Source organism: Loxodonta africana, chromosome X (assembly GCF_030014295.1).
Source record: "Loxodonta africana isolate mLoxAfr1 chromosome X, mLoxAfr1.hap2, whole genome shotgun sequence".
In the NCBI taxonomy this organism is placed as follows: Eukaryota; Metazoa; Chordata; class Mammalia; order Proboscidea; family Elephantidae; genus Loxodonta; species Loxodonta africana.
This window is the reverse complement of record NC_087369.1, coordinates 122,102,216-122,119,100: the sequence shown is the minus strand read 5'-3', so window position 1 is coordinate 122,119,100 and position 16,885 is coordinate 122,102,216. Positions and strand designations below refer to the sequence as shown.

At 38.5% G+C, this 16,885-nt stretch overlaps 1 protein-coding gene across 3 annotated transcripts in view; it reads left to right on the top strand.

The window, feature by feature from the left end:
* ZMAT1 (zinc finger matrin-type 1) overlaps positions 1 to 15,316 on the top strand; it is a 33,003-nt gene extending 17,687 nt beyond the window's left edge. Inside the window, exons 2-5 of one of the 3 annotated variants that reach the window (XM_064278629.1) lie at positions 1,401 to 1,466; positions 2,612 to 5,091; positions 11,036 to 11,135; positions 12,724 to 15,316. In XM_064278629.1, coding sequence (XP_064134699.1) covers positions 11,044 to 11,135; positions 12,724 to 14,050 — 1,419 coding nt within the window. In that variant the 5' untranslated portion in view covers positions 1,401 to 1,466; positions 2,612 to 5,091; positions 11,036 to 11,043 and the 3' untranslated portion in view covers positions 14,051 to 15,316. Of the gene's footprint in view, positions 1 to 1,397; positions 1,467 to 2,611; positions 5,092 to 11,035; positions 11,136 to 12,723 lie in introns of all 3 variants that reach the window. The other 2 variants (XM_064278628.1, XM_064278630.1) reach the window with 2 other exon arrangements.
* The last annotated feature ends 1,569 nt before the right edge of the window (positions 15,317 to 16,885 follow it).

The window sequence follows — 16,885 nt, the reverse complement described above, 5'->3', positions numbered from 1 at the left end:
TGGTCTCTTTCTAGCCTAAAAGTCCATTCCTTTCTTCCTGTGAGTATATATAGTAAAGACCACCAGCATCATCAATCAGTAGTTATTGAGTACTTATTTTGTGCCACGTGCCAAAGATAAATATAAAATGTTCCTCTTTCCTCCTTCCAGTGATGTTCGGCCATCAGTGCTTGTGAGAAATCTGATTCAAAGTTGCCTGAGATGTACAGTCTGAAAAATGTAACCTGTATTTTGAAAAACTTACATTCTAGAATGAAAAATAGATAATTATGCCTCTGGATGAAATGATTTACCACATTCTTACCAGGCTTGACACCTTAGGAGTAAGGTTTTAATATTAAAAAAAAAAAAGGGTTTAATGTTTAGCATGGAAAATTTACCAACATTAATTTCCAACTTATAGTGGCAGCATCACCCAGCGAAGTCCTTGCCACAGGAAACATGTATAAACCTTGAGAACATTATGCTAAATGAAATTAGTTGCAAAAGGAGATAAATACTATATGATCTCACTTATGTGAAAAAACAAATATATAGAAACCAAAAATATTAGTGGTTACCGGGGGTGGGAGGGAGGGGAAAAGAGGGAGTTTTTGCTTAGTGGGCAGTAAGTTTATGTTAATGGTGGTGGAATAATTTGGAAAAGGATAGTGATAATGCTTGTACAGCTTGAAGAATGTAATCAGTGTCACTGAATTATACATGTAGAAATTGTTGAGAAAAAAGAACTTCGTGTTTTATTAATAAATGAAACCATAATTATTTTTTTAACTTTATTCTAAGTTTTGCATGTTTGTTTTTCTGCCTGTCATTCTAATGAGGGATGTGATCAATGTGCCCTACAAGAGAAAGCATCTTGTAAAGCCTTATCTTCAGTCGCCAGAATTCATTGATTTGGGCTCAGGGATGAAGGAGCTCTGAAATGATTGCAATTATGAAAGTGTGCATAATTTTATAGCCTGAACCAACTATGTAAATTTTCTTCTGACATAAACATCACAAATCTACACTAAGTGACTTACTATGCTACTCAGGAAAGAAACCAACTTACAAGTTGATACCATCTGTTTCATCTTCACTGATTTTGAGAATCATCCTAAAACAGCTCTTATGCTTTCACTGATTCTTCAAATGAATATAATTAGGCAACGCCTGATGCTGAACATTCGTTCTTTGCCTTGTCTCTTTTGGAGAAATTTGGTGACAAACTTGTATTCAAACTTTCATTCTCACAGAAGGAAATATTTTTTATCTTGGTACCTTTATCCAACAGCCCTTTGAAAAAAGTCCAAAGATAGTGTGTTTTTTAATAATTCTAAATTTCCCTAATAATTTATAATGAGTACAACTCTAATATCTGGACAAGTATTTATCCCTTCTCATTGTGACTGTTTCAGCAGATGTGCCTATTACTACTTCTGCGGAGCCAACCTTCATGAAGCCCCTTGCTGTTGAGCCTCCTCTAGGTGAGATTAAAGACAAGACTATGCTTTTCTCTTTCAGCAGTGCTTTGGATTTGAATAATCCAAATGGATATTGGAAGCTTTTCCTGCATCCTTTAATAGTCCATTAATGGCCCAACAACATTATGTTGAAAAAAAGCACAAAAGAAAAGAAGCTAGGAAAAGTATATAGACAACATAAGAGAACAACCTTTTCCAGCAGAATTAAATGCAAATACAGTAAAAATATCCCAAAATTCCTTCATAGGAAGTTTATATTTTATAAAATATATTAGCTTATTTATATGCCATTTTATTCTTATTGAGTGGAAGGTTGGTGGTATTCATGGAATTTTAGGTAAGTAAGGGCTTTCAATAAGTAAGGACTTTGGAAGGAGATCTGGCAGCTCAAGTGGTTAAGCACTTGGCTGCTAACCGAAAAGGTCGACGATTCAAACCCACCAGCCAATCTGAGGGAAAAAGATATGGCAGTCTGCTCCTTTAAAGATTTACAGCCTTGGAGATCCTGTGGATCTCTGTTCTATAGGGTCGCTTTGAGTTGGACTCAACTCAGCGGCAATGGGTTTGTTTTTTTTGTTTGTTTGGTTTGGTGTAAGGAATTTAGAATCCATCTAATTCTATCTGTTCACTTTCTGAAAAAATGAGATCCAGAAACGTTTACATTACTCCTGTTAATTACAGAACTAAATATAGGTATTCTCATGGTTCCATTTTATCATAGGTACACAAAGTAGTATTTTAAATGAGTATCCTGTGGTTATGTCATTCAGTGAATAAGGATGATTGAAGTGTCTATTGGGTACTTGTCATAATTGGGAATACAAATTAGGGACATTTTTTTTGCCCTCAAAGAACAAGTGTATAAAATAGTTGCGTTAATAACTCTTCATTGTAAGAGGCTATAGACATGGATTTTTGCGTGCAGTTTTTAGGTAATCAGCTGAATGAAAAATCATGGTCAAGAAATTCTTCATAGAGGAAATATGTAATTTGGATTGCTAGAACTGGGAAAAGATAGAGACAGGATTAACAAAGGTCTTGGAGCTAAGAAAGAGTGGCAAAAACTCAGGCACAGTAGAGACTGACCCTGACTGGAGTAATCCACTTGGTCTTCTAACCATATTTTTTTTTCATTTTTCCCCCCACAGGCACCTCCTCACACTACTAGTGTATTTTATTCCCCTTTTGTATTCTCTTTTCCACCTACTTTTTTCCTCCTTACTGTTATTTTTCAACTCTTTTCTTATTAGATCTCTCTGTTTCATGTGAAAATGTTCCTTACCCTCCCCTCCTTGAAGCTCTTTTCTTTGTCATATGTGACTCCTTATGCCCTGGTTTTTCTCCCTTTTTTTTTTCTTTCATTACCTAAGTGTAGATATTCCCATGGTTCCGTTTTTGACCCCCTGTTCTCCTCACTCTACACACCTGATCTAAGTCTGTTCCTCTAGTTTCATCTGTCATCTGTATGCTAATGACCTTTCTGTCAAGCTTTAGACTCATGTATCCACTTGGAAGCCAGACTGCTTCACCTGGAGGTCTCATAGCCATTTCAAATGTGTTTTGTCCAGAACTGAACGCATCGTCTTCTCACCCCCAACCTACACTTCCTCCAACATTGTTTAACACAGTTGATGGCAATAATAAGCATTTGTTCAAATTAGAAACCTGCAGTTAACTTAAATCCAACATTACATTCTCTACTTTCTATACCTGATGAAGCACCAAGCTGTGACTGCTTCACCCCCTGGGTATTATTGCCCCCTTGTCTCTAGCCCAGAAACCCTGGTGGTGTAGTGGTTAAGAGCTATGGCTGCTAACCAAAAGGTCAGCAGTTTGAATCCAGCTACCACTCCTTGGAAACCCTATGGGGCAGTTCTCTCTGTCCTGTAGGTTTGCTATGAGTTGGAATCGACTCGACAGCAGTGGGTTTGGTTTTTGGTTTTATCTGTAGCTCTGCTCCTCTCACGCTAGTTCAGGCTTCTGACATCCTTTCCAGAGCTGTGTTACTCAAAGTGTGCTTTATGGACCAGCAGCGTCAGCATCAGCTGGAAGTTTGTTAGAAGGAAGGGAATTGCAGGCCCTGCTACAGACCTACTGAATGAGGATCTGCATTTTAACGCTATCTCTAGGTGATCTGTACTCACACAATACGTTCCAAGCTTTTTCCTAGGATATTACCACAGCCTTCTAACCACTCTCCCTGCCCTCAAATCTACCCTCAATGTAACTGCTAGAGTGTTTTACCTAAAGTACAAATCTTTCTGTTATTCTCTGCATAAAAATCCTTCATTGTTTTTCCATTTTCTAAGAATAAAATCCAAGCTCCTTAGCCTTCTACCATCTTGTCCCTGCCTACCTTGTCCAGGCTTATCCTCTGCTGCTTCCTCCCATGGCCTATATGGGTCAGTACCTACAAACTGCTTATGGTTTCCAGAAGCCATTACCCTATTTTTTGTCTGTGTTCTTGTTCATGCTGTCCACTTTGCCTGGAATATCCCCATACTGTTCCTCTGGCTATCTCCTGCTCATTCTTTAACATGCTGCTGCCCTGGACGTCTTTTCACTTCTTTCAAAGCTAATCTGTGATTCCTTAACCTGCATGTCTAAGTATCTCTCCATGTGTCTTTTTCACTAATTATGATGTAAGATCTTTGAAGGAAGGGACTTCATCTAACGCATCTATATTTCCAGTGCCGAAGATAGAAACTGGCACAAAGTAGGCCTGCCTAATAGAGATTAGTTCAATATGTAAATCAGTGAACTACTAACTCATCTTTATTTACTGAGTGCTTACTCTGTGTCTGCATTATTTCAGTTTCCTACTTAGTGTTATTCAACATATATAGCTAGGATTTTAAGGAATGCTTATATAGGAAAGTGTAGAAATAGAAGTGATAGGGCTTCTGGAAGTGAGAGTAGATGTTTGGGGAAATGAATGACAAAGTTCCACTTATTAGGGTATTTTTGCTATTGTTAGGCTGAGGGTTATCTGAAATAAGTAGCTTCTAGTTTAGTGGCACGAGGTAAATTTCAATGGAGCCAGCTATGAGAAGTATACGTACTCTGGTCAGTTCTGGGAGGAGGGCCATTTTAGTACTCCGGTCTGAAGTTTCAAGGCTATTAGAATGAAGGAAGGAGGGTTTGGGTTAAATTCTCACCCTGGGCATGGACAGGACTGATCATCAGCAAAATTTAATCTGGGCATTGAGGTCATTTTGCACTACCATCAGAAGCTAGAGCTCAAAGAATAATTTTTCAACCCTGCCTTAACTTTTCCATTTTCGGAGCAGGAGATATTTGGGGATTAAAAGTAGTTGGAGGATTTTTGATAATGGTAAATTAGATAATGACAATTTGAGAGAACAGTGGTAATAGCAGAATCCATATTACAAGTAAGTGGTAATACAAAATCAATTTAACATATACCATCTTAACTGTTTCACTCTTCACCTGTTTATCCTCTTCTTTGTGTCTCTGCCTTCCTCTCCATCTGCTATTGTTTGTATATGTTTTTCTCCATATCTTATATCTTTCTCTTTTTCTTCATCATTCTCACTTCTTCATGTCCCTCATCCAGCCCCAGATCTTATTAGCACAGGAATGGCTACCATAACGATATGGAACTAAAGTATGTATGTATTTTTTATTTATTGTATTTGTTTTATTTATCTTACTAATTACTTGCCCCATTGTTGCACTTAGATGTCTTACCTTCACCTGAAACTCAGCATATCTAAAACTGAATTAATAATCTTCTCTAAAAACTTGAATTTCCCAAGTTTTCCATCTTTGCCGGTAGTACCACTATTTATCCAGCCATCTGAACTTATTGAGGGCATCTTTGACTGTTTAAATCTCTATATCCTATCCATCAGCAAGTCTTACCAAATTTTCTTAGGAATATTTCTTTCTGTACCCTTCCATCCCATTTCCAGTACCATCACCTCACTTTAATTCTGTCAGCCTTCTGGAAGGCTTTCCTTATACCTTATTGTTCTTCTCTCACTTCCTGGTAGCAAGATTTCAACTCTGGATCATTCGCATAATCTACCTTTCCTACATCCAGGCTACTGAGAGCTGCTATGGAAATTTATGTAAGGTTAGAGATTGGGTAGCATCCCTGGGTGGTATAAAGAGTTAACACTCTTGGTTGCTAACTGAAAGGTTGGGGGTTCCAGAGGGACCTCAGAAGAAAGCCCTGGTGATCTGCTTCCGAAAAATCAGCCATTGAAAACCCCGTGGGACCCAGTTCTCCTCTGACGCACGTAGGGTAGCCGTGAGTCAGAATTGACTCCACAGCAACTGGTGGTGGCGGCGGTGCAGATTGGGTGCCTCTGCAGAGTCTTGGTATCCAGCCTCATCTCGGGTTTAGTCCTCCTTAACCCTTTGCCTTTTTTGACTTTCCCCTCAGTAGAGATTCTAAACAGCGTTCTCCAAGACTCTCTTCTCTTGCCTTTTTCTCCTTCCTCACACTCCTCAGACAAGCTTCTTTTTTACTTCAAGAAAAAATTAACCATCAAATGTGGATTACCAAGTATTTTGCCTTAACCAAATCATCCCTTAACCCTGAGTTCTCCTCCTTTAGTTACTACACTCCCTTTTTCTCAGCCAAGTTTTTTTTTTCTTTTTTTGCAAGTGTAATTTCCTCTTACTGTCTTCACTTTTTATCCGCCCATCTAAGCTCACTGTCATTTGTTGGGACACACATACCCCAGCCCTCCATGCCACCACGCCACTAAAGCTACTCCTCACAGGGTCATAGTGACTTCTAAATTTCCGAATCCAGCAGACATATTTCAGTCCGTGTGCTGTTGGATCTCTCTACTGCGTTTGACTCCATTAAACAATCTTCCTCTTAAAAATCTCTACTTCCTTAGCTCCCTTGACACTACTATTTCCTGTTCATCCTTACAACTGTGTCCTTTATTTGATGGCCTTTTCACGGACTTCTTCACTTCTCCCATATTAAAGAGTGGCATTATCCAAAGTATCATCATTATGTTGCTCTTCTGTGTCCACCCATACACCGTCCTGAAGAGCTCTCATCCACTCACTATTGTTTTAGCTACCTTCATGTGTTGGCATTTACAGAATCTCTCTGACCTCTCTTCTGTATTTCAAATTCCTATATCTAACTGCCTGCTGGACACGTTTACGTGGAAATCTCATAGTCACCTCAGACTGTGTCCAGATTCAAACTCACTATTGCTTACTCTCCCACCCCCGAAACAACACTTCTGAAGTTCCAATTTCAGCTAATGGGACCACCACCTACCCAGTTGTCAAACTATGATGATGGGAGTTATTTTAGACTTCCCTAGGTCTTTGACTCTCCTTTATCCCCCACATATAGTCAGTCACTAAGTTTTTCCATTTTTTAAGCTAGATATTTCTCCTATTTCCCTGCTCTTCTCTTTTTCTCTATCCCTACTATGGCCTTTCTAGTCCATGCCCTCATTGTCTCTTCCCTGGTCTGTTATATTTGCCTCAAAACTGTGATCTCTTTACCTCCAGGCTTGCTCTACTTAAATTCATCCCCCATATTGCAGCCAGAGGAGAGATCTATCTAAAACACCATTAACCATGTAACTTACTGCATAAACCACTTTGAGGTTTCCCAACCCCCGGAATAAAGTCTAGGTTCTTTAGCATAACATACAAGCCTCTCTTTAATCTGACCCCTTTTTGCCTCTCGCATCTCATCCCCTTGTATCTTCTCTCCAACAATTCCAAATTATAAGAAGTTACTGTAAGCTTCTGTGTTTTTTTCACGCAATTTCCTCAGCCCAAAATGGTCTGCCAAATTCTTCTCCTCAAGTTAACTATTTTTCATTCTTCAAGTTTAGCTAAGGCATCATCTCGTCCAGTAGTCTTCTCCAACCAGACCCCTGTATTGGGCTAAGTGCCTCTGCTTTTTTGCACTCCTATATTCCTTATGCATACCTCCTGCCTTTTAACAAATGAGATTGAAATCCTCTGTTCATGTGACTGTTTCTCACATTGGATTGTGAGTAACCTGGCTATTTTATTCATTTTGTACCTCTAGCATCTGGCATGATACTTGGTTCCACATAGGTGCTCAGTGTTTGTTGAACAGATTATTTGAATTGAAGACATCATGCTCACTTCTGTCTCTGCCATGGCTGATGATGTTCTCATCCCCTGCAAGGCTCTTATCTGCTTTCCTTACAGCTCAAATCCTTCCTGTTCTCTAAGGTCCATCCCAGGTTCCTTCACTGCTCTAGCTCTCAGTATTCTCCCCTTTCTCTGATTTCCTATAGGTGTTATTGTTCGTTGGCAGTTACATCAATTATAACCCCTCAACTAAATTAGTTTCCTTGAGACAAGGGATTATATTTTATTCTGCAATATTCTTTTCAGTGCTTTATATGGTAATGGGTACATGTTTTATCTCAGTTCATATTTGCTAATTGTTTATTGAGAGGTGGTGTGGTGTACAGAGATAAACATAGATTTAGAGATATGTTTGAAGTCACTTTCTCAGTTGCACTTCAGGTTCCTCAGGTATAAAATGAAAATAATGGTACATCACACGATTGAATGAGGAAGAAATGAAATAATATATACAGTACCTGTCATACAGTAGGCCCTCAATAAATGTTAGTTTTTATGAAATGTTTTTGTTATCTTCTCAATTTAAAAACAAGGAAATTGGGCATTTTCTATTTTTCTTCATAAGATAAATCCCACATTAAGTTGCATGTCTACTTACATGTAGCTCTCAATTGTTTTTTCCCCATTTAAGATATTAGACTAATGGTTCTCAACTGTGACTACACGTTACAGTCATACAGGGAACTTTTAGAAATACCAGTGCTCAGGCTGTTGCTCGAATCAATTGAATTAGGATCTGTGGGACCTAGGCATCAGTGTTTTGTTTTCTCTTTTTTTAACTCCCCCAAGTGATTCCAATATGGAGCCGAAATTGAGAACCACAACATTAAACTAAAAAAAAAAAAAAAACACGCATTTCCCCAGTCCGTGTTTTGAAAACAAAGACCTTAATCCGGGAAGTTATGAGATGGGGCTCTGATTAGAATAGTGGGCCCCACAACTGTTAGGTTATGGAAGATTCTGAGAGGTACCAGATGCAAAGAAGCCCACATTTCTGGGGAACTTATAAATAAGCAATCTTAGCAGGGCCAAGAGCAGTGAAGCTGGACAGGGTCAAGGAGCAGACTCTCAAGATAGGAGACTTGAGAGATTGAGAAACATAGTGGAAACAGGTTCTAGGAGGATTAAACCAGGAATTCTGACCTTGGGGCCAATGATAAGCTTCATATCTCCACAGAAAGGGTTTACATAGTTATTGTATATTATTTTCTGAGAGGTCTTTATCCTAGAAAAAAAATCAAGAACATTATTGTTGAAAAAGCCAAGGGCCAAGGTGATAGTCATCAGACCATAGCTCCAGAACTGTCTCTGGCTCCTGCAGCTCCTTCAAACCCCTCTATTAGAATCTTATTTCAAGTGTCATTTGTGGAGGAAAAAATGGAGGAACTGACAGAACACTATATACAGTATACTTTATAATTATAAGCACTAAATAAATGTTATGTAAAAATCCCTGAACTATAAGCTTATCATCAGATGAAGATCATTGGCTTTATTATCTAGGGCAGTGTTTCTCACCCATGGCTTTGTCACAGTAAAATCATCTGGCAAGCTTTCAGAAAGTACAAAAGCCTGGTTCCACACCTAGGGATTCCGATTTAATTCTTCTGACCCGAAGCCACAAGATGAGCATTTCTAAAGTATGCCACGTGGTTCTGATGCGTAAGCAGCATTGAGAACCACTAATCTAGGGAAAACCAGGACTCTTGATCCTCTTGCATAACTTTGGTATCCTCAAAATGTGTGATATTGGCCAGGCTAATCTGAGCCTTAGTTTCTACACTTGTAAAATAAGGATAATAATAATTTCCTTTAAAAAAAAGCTTGTCGTGAGGATGCAGAGTCCTGGTTTAATCCTTAGCTTTACAGGAAGTCCAGAATCTTCAGAGTTAATCAGTCTCAAATCAGGGCCTCACTAACCACAAACAAACTTGGAAGAGGCTGATAAATAGCCAGAGAACTGGGAAAGTATGCCCTTTATACTTCCTCGAAATTTTCTCATAATAAATCACCTGGGGTACTTCTTAAAACACAAATTCCCTGGCCCTACCCCAGACAAAGTGGATCATATTCTCCAGGGGATGGACGCGGGGAGCTGTATTTTTAGCTAATGTCCCAGCTGATTCTTACCATAGAAGTCTGGGAAGCATTGTAGTTTAATACGTTGTCATTCTCGTGATCCTATGGGACAGAGTAGAACTGCCCCGTAGGGTGTCCAAGGAGCTGCTGTTGGATTTAAAATGATGACCTTTTGGTTAGCAGCCATAGCTCTTAACTACTGCACCACCAGGGCTACTGGTTTATAGTAGGAGGAGACATACATTTCCAGGTTTTAGGTTTCTATGTCCGCCATCCAGGGAATCCTCTTCTTGGTATCAAAGAAATGAGGGAAACCAAATCATCAGAAAGTGACTCAGTGAACATTAAATCAGAGCACAGGAAGGGAGGGTAGTTTTGAGCAATCAGTCAGTCAGATGTTGGTAAAACCTGTTGAGCTTTCCTGGGTCCATAGTAAAGTATATCTCACAAGTGAACACAGTTCTCATGTTCTTCAAAGTCAGCATCTTTCTTCCCTCGTGACGGTAGTCTCCTTTTTTAGTGAAGAGCCCTTTCTTGGAAAAGGCCAATACACTTGGTAATGATTAAGTCAGTGGCCTTTAAATTGTTAGATTGCTGTTTGATATAAAAGATGACCTTGACTGTCCCTGAAATATCCTTAGCCATCACTTTATTCTCTCTTCCTTAGGGGAAATTGTTCTTATATTTGGCTTATGAAATTTCTTTATTTGCTTCTTCTGACCAGAGAGACAGTGGAAGGATGATGAGATTAAGAAAAAAAAAATTGATTCCCTGCTTCCAGCTCTGCCCTAAGAAGCAGGATGTGGAGGTAGCTGATATAGGGTTCCTATTCTGTAGCCTTTTACTCTTTTGAAGTGGTAACTAGTAGTTTTGCTTTAGAATTTGCTTTCAGTTTTTATCCTGAGTGTGGGGCTCACTGAACCTCTCTCCTTTCTAAAACCACATCTGTCTATGGAATTTACTTTGGTAAACTAATGCACTACAGTGATTTCAGGTAAGAGAGTAAAAATTTGCTTTTATTTGTCTTTATTCTTTTGGGGAAATTTCAGGTTTTGATTGGGTAGAAAGAGATTTAGGTGCAAAAAAGAAGAGTTTTGTCGAGGGTTTGAGGTTTGTCATGCATGTTAAAATTTGAGGCACCTGGTGAACATCCAGTGATATTAAGCAGGAAGATAGCAATTTCTTAGGAAAGAAGTCAGGTCTAGAGATGCAATGTGGTATAATGGAAAGAATTCTTGGCTTTAAAATAAAAGTCATGGGCTCTGAGAGACTTAACTTTATTACTGTCCAACTCTAACATTATGTGATTCTGTGTGTATCTTACTGACCGTCTTAACTTGAACTTTCTGTTTTTTCAGCATATAATATGAGAACCTACATTTGCCATATTTGTAGTATTACCTTTACATCTTCAGAAATGTTCCAGTCCCATATACAAGGAAATGAACATCAAATTAAGTAAGTACTTTTTTCCAAAATGCTTCTATGACACTGAACACCAGGGCCTCTGTCAGGTAACCTTGTGTGTATTTTACAAGCTTTCTAGGCATTCATTCCTCTATGAGTTGATTCTGAATTTGGTTGGTGGTATTTATAACATGTTCTAGCATCCTCCAGGGAATTCCCTACCCTTGAGAATGTATTGGCAGAGCTGGCTAACTGGTACCCCTCTTGACCAGACAGTATTGTCCTTTTCTGAAGGATGCTAAAGGGATATTCTCAGGGTAATCATACAAATTCAGAGAATCCTTGAAAGGTTGGTTTAGTTCCTGGGATTCTGTGGCCAGGTCGTCATCCTTCCAATGAGGTACAGTAGTTAGGAACAAAGGTATTGCTGTTAGACAGATCTGGATCCATCTTTTTTACAAGTGTGTAACTTGGGCCAACTGTTATAAGGTTGTTATAATGAAATGAAATAGTATGTGTAAGGTACTTGGCCTGGCACATAATAGGAGCTCGATAAATATTTAGTCCAGTCTATTATGGTATTTTAACAAGGGGAGGATTGAGAGGACAATTAGGGACTGGATAAGTCAAGTAGCAGGACGTTGTTCTTGCTACGTGCCATTGAGTTGATCCTGACTCATAGCAACCCTATAGGACAAAGTAGAACTGACCCATAGGGTTTCTAAGGAGTGACTGGTGGATTTGAACTGCTGACCTTTTGATTAGCAGCTGTAGCCCTTAACCACTGCACCATAATGATTGCGTATTTGGTTTTTTGCTTTGTAAATCAAAGCATAGTGTTTCTGTTACATTATTTCATTCTAGTAGAAAATCTTTACACTGTTATAGTGTGAATACTTAGCTAAATTGTCTAGCTTACCAAATTAATCTTTATTTAGACTTAAAAAAGAAAAATCTCAGGGTTCCAGAATAAATGTCACATTTATAGATTTATACAAGGAACTGACTAACCAAAATTTTGGAAGTGATGTGACATTCAGATCAGACCATCCATCAAAACAAAACAAAACAAAAAAACCCACTGCTACAGAGTTGATTCCAACTCATAGCGATCCTATGGGACAGAGTAGAGCTGCCCCATAGGGTTTCCAAGGCTGTAATCTTTATGGAAGCAGATTGCTAGGTCTTTCTCTTGCAGAGCAGCTGGTGGGTTCGAACTGCTGTCCTTTTGGTTAACAGCCAAGCACTTAACCACTGTGCTACTAGGGCTCCTTGACCATCCATCAGGACATTAAATATTATTGGTCCTTACCCGTATTTCCCAACATGCCTTACATTTTTAGTACTACAACAGCATCAGGTATGTCATCTCCTTTATACCTGTCCTCCTTTTCATCCCTGCCCTAAGCAATTTTGTGTGTAAAAATTGTGAGGTCCTAGGAGATAATTTGACTATCCCTGCTGCTGCTTTTTGGCATAAAAAGTCATGATTGAGAGATTTTATATTGAGATAGGTTTTTTAAATTCTGAGCATTTTTTAATTGTTGTTTTTTGAGGCTAACTAATATTTTTGAGAACAAAGAACATATTCTGAATAAAATAATTCAATAACAAGAACTTTCTACCATCTTCTTTGTAGAGAAACCCTTGTTATCAATCTAGTGAAGGATTCGAAGACACAAGAGTCTTTACAAGATGAATGTGAAGATTACATAAACATGCAGAAAGCCAGGGAACTACAGCCAAACATTTGTTTCAGCAAGATGGAAGAGAGCTCCGTGGAAACATGTGGGTACAGTGAAGTAATCGCTTTCGAACCGAAACAAAGAGTGTTTGATCAAAGATTCCCATGTGAGACTTTTCACACATACCCAGAACCATACAATATTTCACAAGCAGTGGAAAACCAGTTACCTCATTACTTTCCAGCTCATTCACAGAAGAGGTATGACTCTTTCCAAGATGAACTGGAAGATTACATTAAAGAGCAGAAAGCCAGAGGATTAGAACCAAAAACTTGTTTCAGAAAGATGGAAGAAGATAACTATATGGAAACCCATGGGTACAAAGAAGTGGTTGATTTTGGACCTAGACATAGAATGTGTGAACAAAGATTTTCATGTGAGACTTCTGAGACCTACCAAGGACCAGACAGTGTTTCAGCAGAGGAAAACCAGTTAACGTATAGGTTACCAGCTCCTTCAAAGAGGGCATATGACTCTTTCCAAGATGAACTTGAAGATTACATCAAAGAGCAGAAAGCTAGAGGGCTGGAACCAAAGACTTGTTTCAGAAAGATTGAAGATAGCTCTGTCGAAATCCATGCATACAGAGAAATGGTTGATTGCAGCCCTGGACGTAGAATGATTGAGCAAAGGTACCCATTTGAGACTTTCCAGACCTACCCAGGTTCATACACTATTTCACAAGTAGTGGAAAACCAGTTACCTCATTGCTCATCAGTTCATGACAGCAAACAGGGACTAGAATCTATGAACTACTATCAACTCACCAGCAACTGTTTCTCAGAAAAACCAGTACCCCTGAGCCTTAGTCAAGAAAAAAATAACCCGGGCCCATACAGTGTAGAATCTGAAGTTTACAAGGACCTCTCCTCAGAAAACAATACCAGTGACCATCGAGCAAGTCATAAACGAAGACATCAGAAGAGAAAGCGGCATCTGGAAGAAGGAGAAGAAAAAGCAGAGAAGAAGCAGTCTAAACATAAAAAGAAGAAGAGTACTGAGGATGTGGATTTAGGTGAAGACAAGAACATCCAGCAAAGGGAAGGAAAAGTGGATGAAGTCAGTGTCAGTTCAGGAAAGCTTAAACATCGAAAGAAGAAAAAAAGTCGTGATGTAGCCTCTGAGAAAGAAGCACGAAAGCACAGAAAAGAGAAGAAGAAACACGCTGAAGAAAGGACAGAAGAGGAAATGCTTTGGGATGAGTCTATTCTTGGATTTTGAACTTTTCGTTTTGTTTACCCAAGGAGGAAGTGAAGAAATCAGTTACGGATATAGATCTAGACAAAGACAAGAGTATCCAGTGAAGAAAAGAGGAGATAATAGTCATGTCAGTTCAGCAAAGCTTAAGCATTGGAAGAAGAAATAAAAAAGGCTAAGCCTAGCCTCTGAGAAAGAAGAACATAAGCACAGAAACCTACCCAGTGGCTCTGCAGGAGGAAGACTGGTGATCTGTTCCCATACAGATTATCGCCTAGAAAATTCCATGGGGGCAGTTCTGCTCTGTCACATGGGATCACTGTGAGCCAGAACCAACTCTGCAGCACTTAACAATAAGAAGCACAGAAAAGAGAAACCCGTTAAAGAAAAATGGAAGAGGCAATTCTTTGGGATGGGTCTATTCCTGGATTTTGAAGCTTTTTAGTCTTGGCACCCCAATGTTGAAGAAATAGGCTGAGAAGTTTGCTTTCATGTTACTTGAATTTTCCTAGGTGAACAGGTACTTTAACCTCTAACAACAGCCAAGTGAAGTAAAAGAATTCAATATGCCTTTTCCGCAAGTTGGAAATCACTTTTCCTCGTTTTTTAAAAAAAGTTCCATGTTTCTTACATGATACGTAATTTCCCTTAATGAGGGTGTCTCTACTTGTATTCACCAAATTGTTGTGATAGCAAATTATTAACCCTTGGAGATCATTTATTTTAAATGAGAGAATTACCAGGTATTGAAGAATCCATTCCTTGTTTGGGTTCGTGTTAGTGTTGGTAGTGTTTTATTGTTGTGTGTTTGTTTATGTTGCCTGGTTTCTCCAAGGAAAATGTACGAAGCAAGTTAGACTGATTTTTTTTCTTTGTTAAATCTAATTTGCAGTGTATTTTTGTATTTTCTAGTTCTGAAAGTGGAAAGTAAAACAGCTATAATAAGTTTAATGATATATAGTTTTAAAAAGCTCTCAAAGTACTCATACAAAATCAGTCTATATTCTGGAAATGTTTATATTAAAGTGTTTTAATTTCTACAGATTGTTTTATGTAAGTGATCATTTATTTCCCATTCAAAGATGATTTTATTTGGGGAGTGACAAGACAATAATTGAGTAATTGGTACTTTAGGACCTCTGGGGAGATCACTGTGTAAAGTTGTAGTAATTGTATTTCTCCCACATCTTGCTTAATAAAAGCTAATATTCAGGCTTGACCCCAGTTTTAGGTTAGAAAAATATGACCGACTAAATACTTGACACTGAAAAAGGAAAACTTGATAAGCAGCTGAGGGCCATGAGCATGTGTTAACCTTTAAACTTCTTTTTTCTGGCCATTTTTTGATTCTGGTGTTTCCTTTTTTATAATAAGCACCTCTTGTAAGCATGGGAGCACCACTGTGGTATAGTAGAAAGAGTAATGGCTTGGGAATCCAAATCCCAGGGTCTGGTCTCGGTGTGCCGTAAGTTGCTGTGTGACTTTGTGGAAATACAATTAGAATCCAACCTGGAATCATCAGGAATAGGAAAATAGACTATAGTATTCCCCTGATGTATTAATCATGTCAGAAAAGTAAATAAACTTAGGAAGTATTTAGGCAAGGCATTTAATAGTTTTTTTTTCCTTTTTTATGATTGGATAAAATGGTAAATATGAGCTGAAGCATAATATAATTGGTTGAATTTATACCTGGTTGAATGACTAGCCCCAAACAGAGGTACATGGTCCCCAAATTAACTTTTCTTCCATGATAATGATACTATAAGGTTATTTTGTGCTATAATATCACTTTTTTTTTTTTGCAACTGATTGTAAATCTCTATCTCCGTGTTTTTTTTTTGTTTTTTTTTAATTTTTATTAAGCTTCAAGTGAACATTTACCATTCCAATCAGTCTGTCACATGTAGGTTTACACACATCCCACTCCCTTCTCCCACTTGCTCTCCCCCTATTGAGTCAGCCCTTACAGTCTCTCGTTTCATGCCAATTTTGCCATCTTCCCTCTCTATCTTCCCATCCCTCCTCCAGTCAAGAGTTGCAAACACACTCTCCCGTGTCCACCTGATTTAACTAGCCCACTCTTCATCAGTATCTCTCTTCCCGCCACTGACCAGTCCTTTTCATGCCTGATGATTTGTCTTCGGGGATGGTTCCTGTCCTGTGCCATCAAAAGTTCTGGGGAGCATTGTCTCTGGGATTCCTCTAGTCGAAATCATACCACTAGGTGTGGTCTTTTAATGAGAATTTGGGGTCTGTATCCCATTGGTCTCCTGCTCCCTCAGGAGTTGTCTGTTAATATCACTTCTTTTTAACATATCAGGTGTACTGGTGAAGGAAAGGGCAAAGAAGAACCAGGGCAGAGACTGTCAATTAGTCACAAAAATGTCAAATTCTCTTTTTTCTGAGTAACCCCCAACACAGCTTTTTCCCACATATAGTACAAAAAAAAAAAGTCAATCGATAGCATCTTTAGAATTGCTAAATTCTTTTGCAGAAGTCCATTTTGTGTTTAAAGTTTGGGGAGAAATTCACCAAAACTATATATCATAAGAATATTAACTAAGATACCAAATGACTGTGATCTTTTCAAAATAATTTAAATTAAAAGAGAAGCCCATTAAAATTAGTGGCACACAACTTTATACTGGGTCAAATATTGCAAATTAAAAAAATTAAAACCATATAAATTGGGTGGTGTGGGTCTGGGGGACAGGGTCATAAGGATGGGGTATTGATTACAGTCGTGGTGAAATCATCAGTGGCTTGCTCTAGAACAATGGTGTTCAAAAATTCTAAGCAAACATTTTTGCCAAAAAATTTATGTTAACCCGGCCGTAAAATAAATTTTATGTTAAC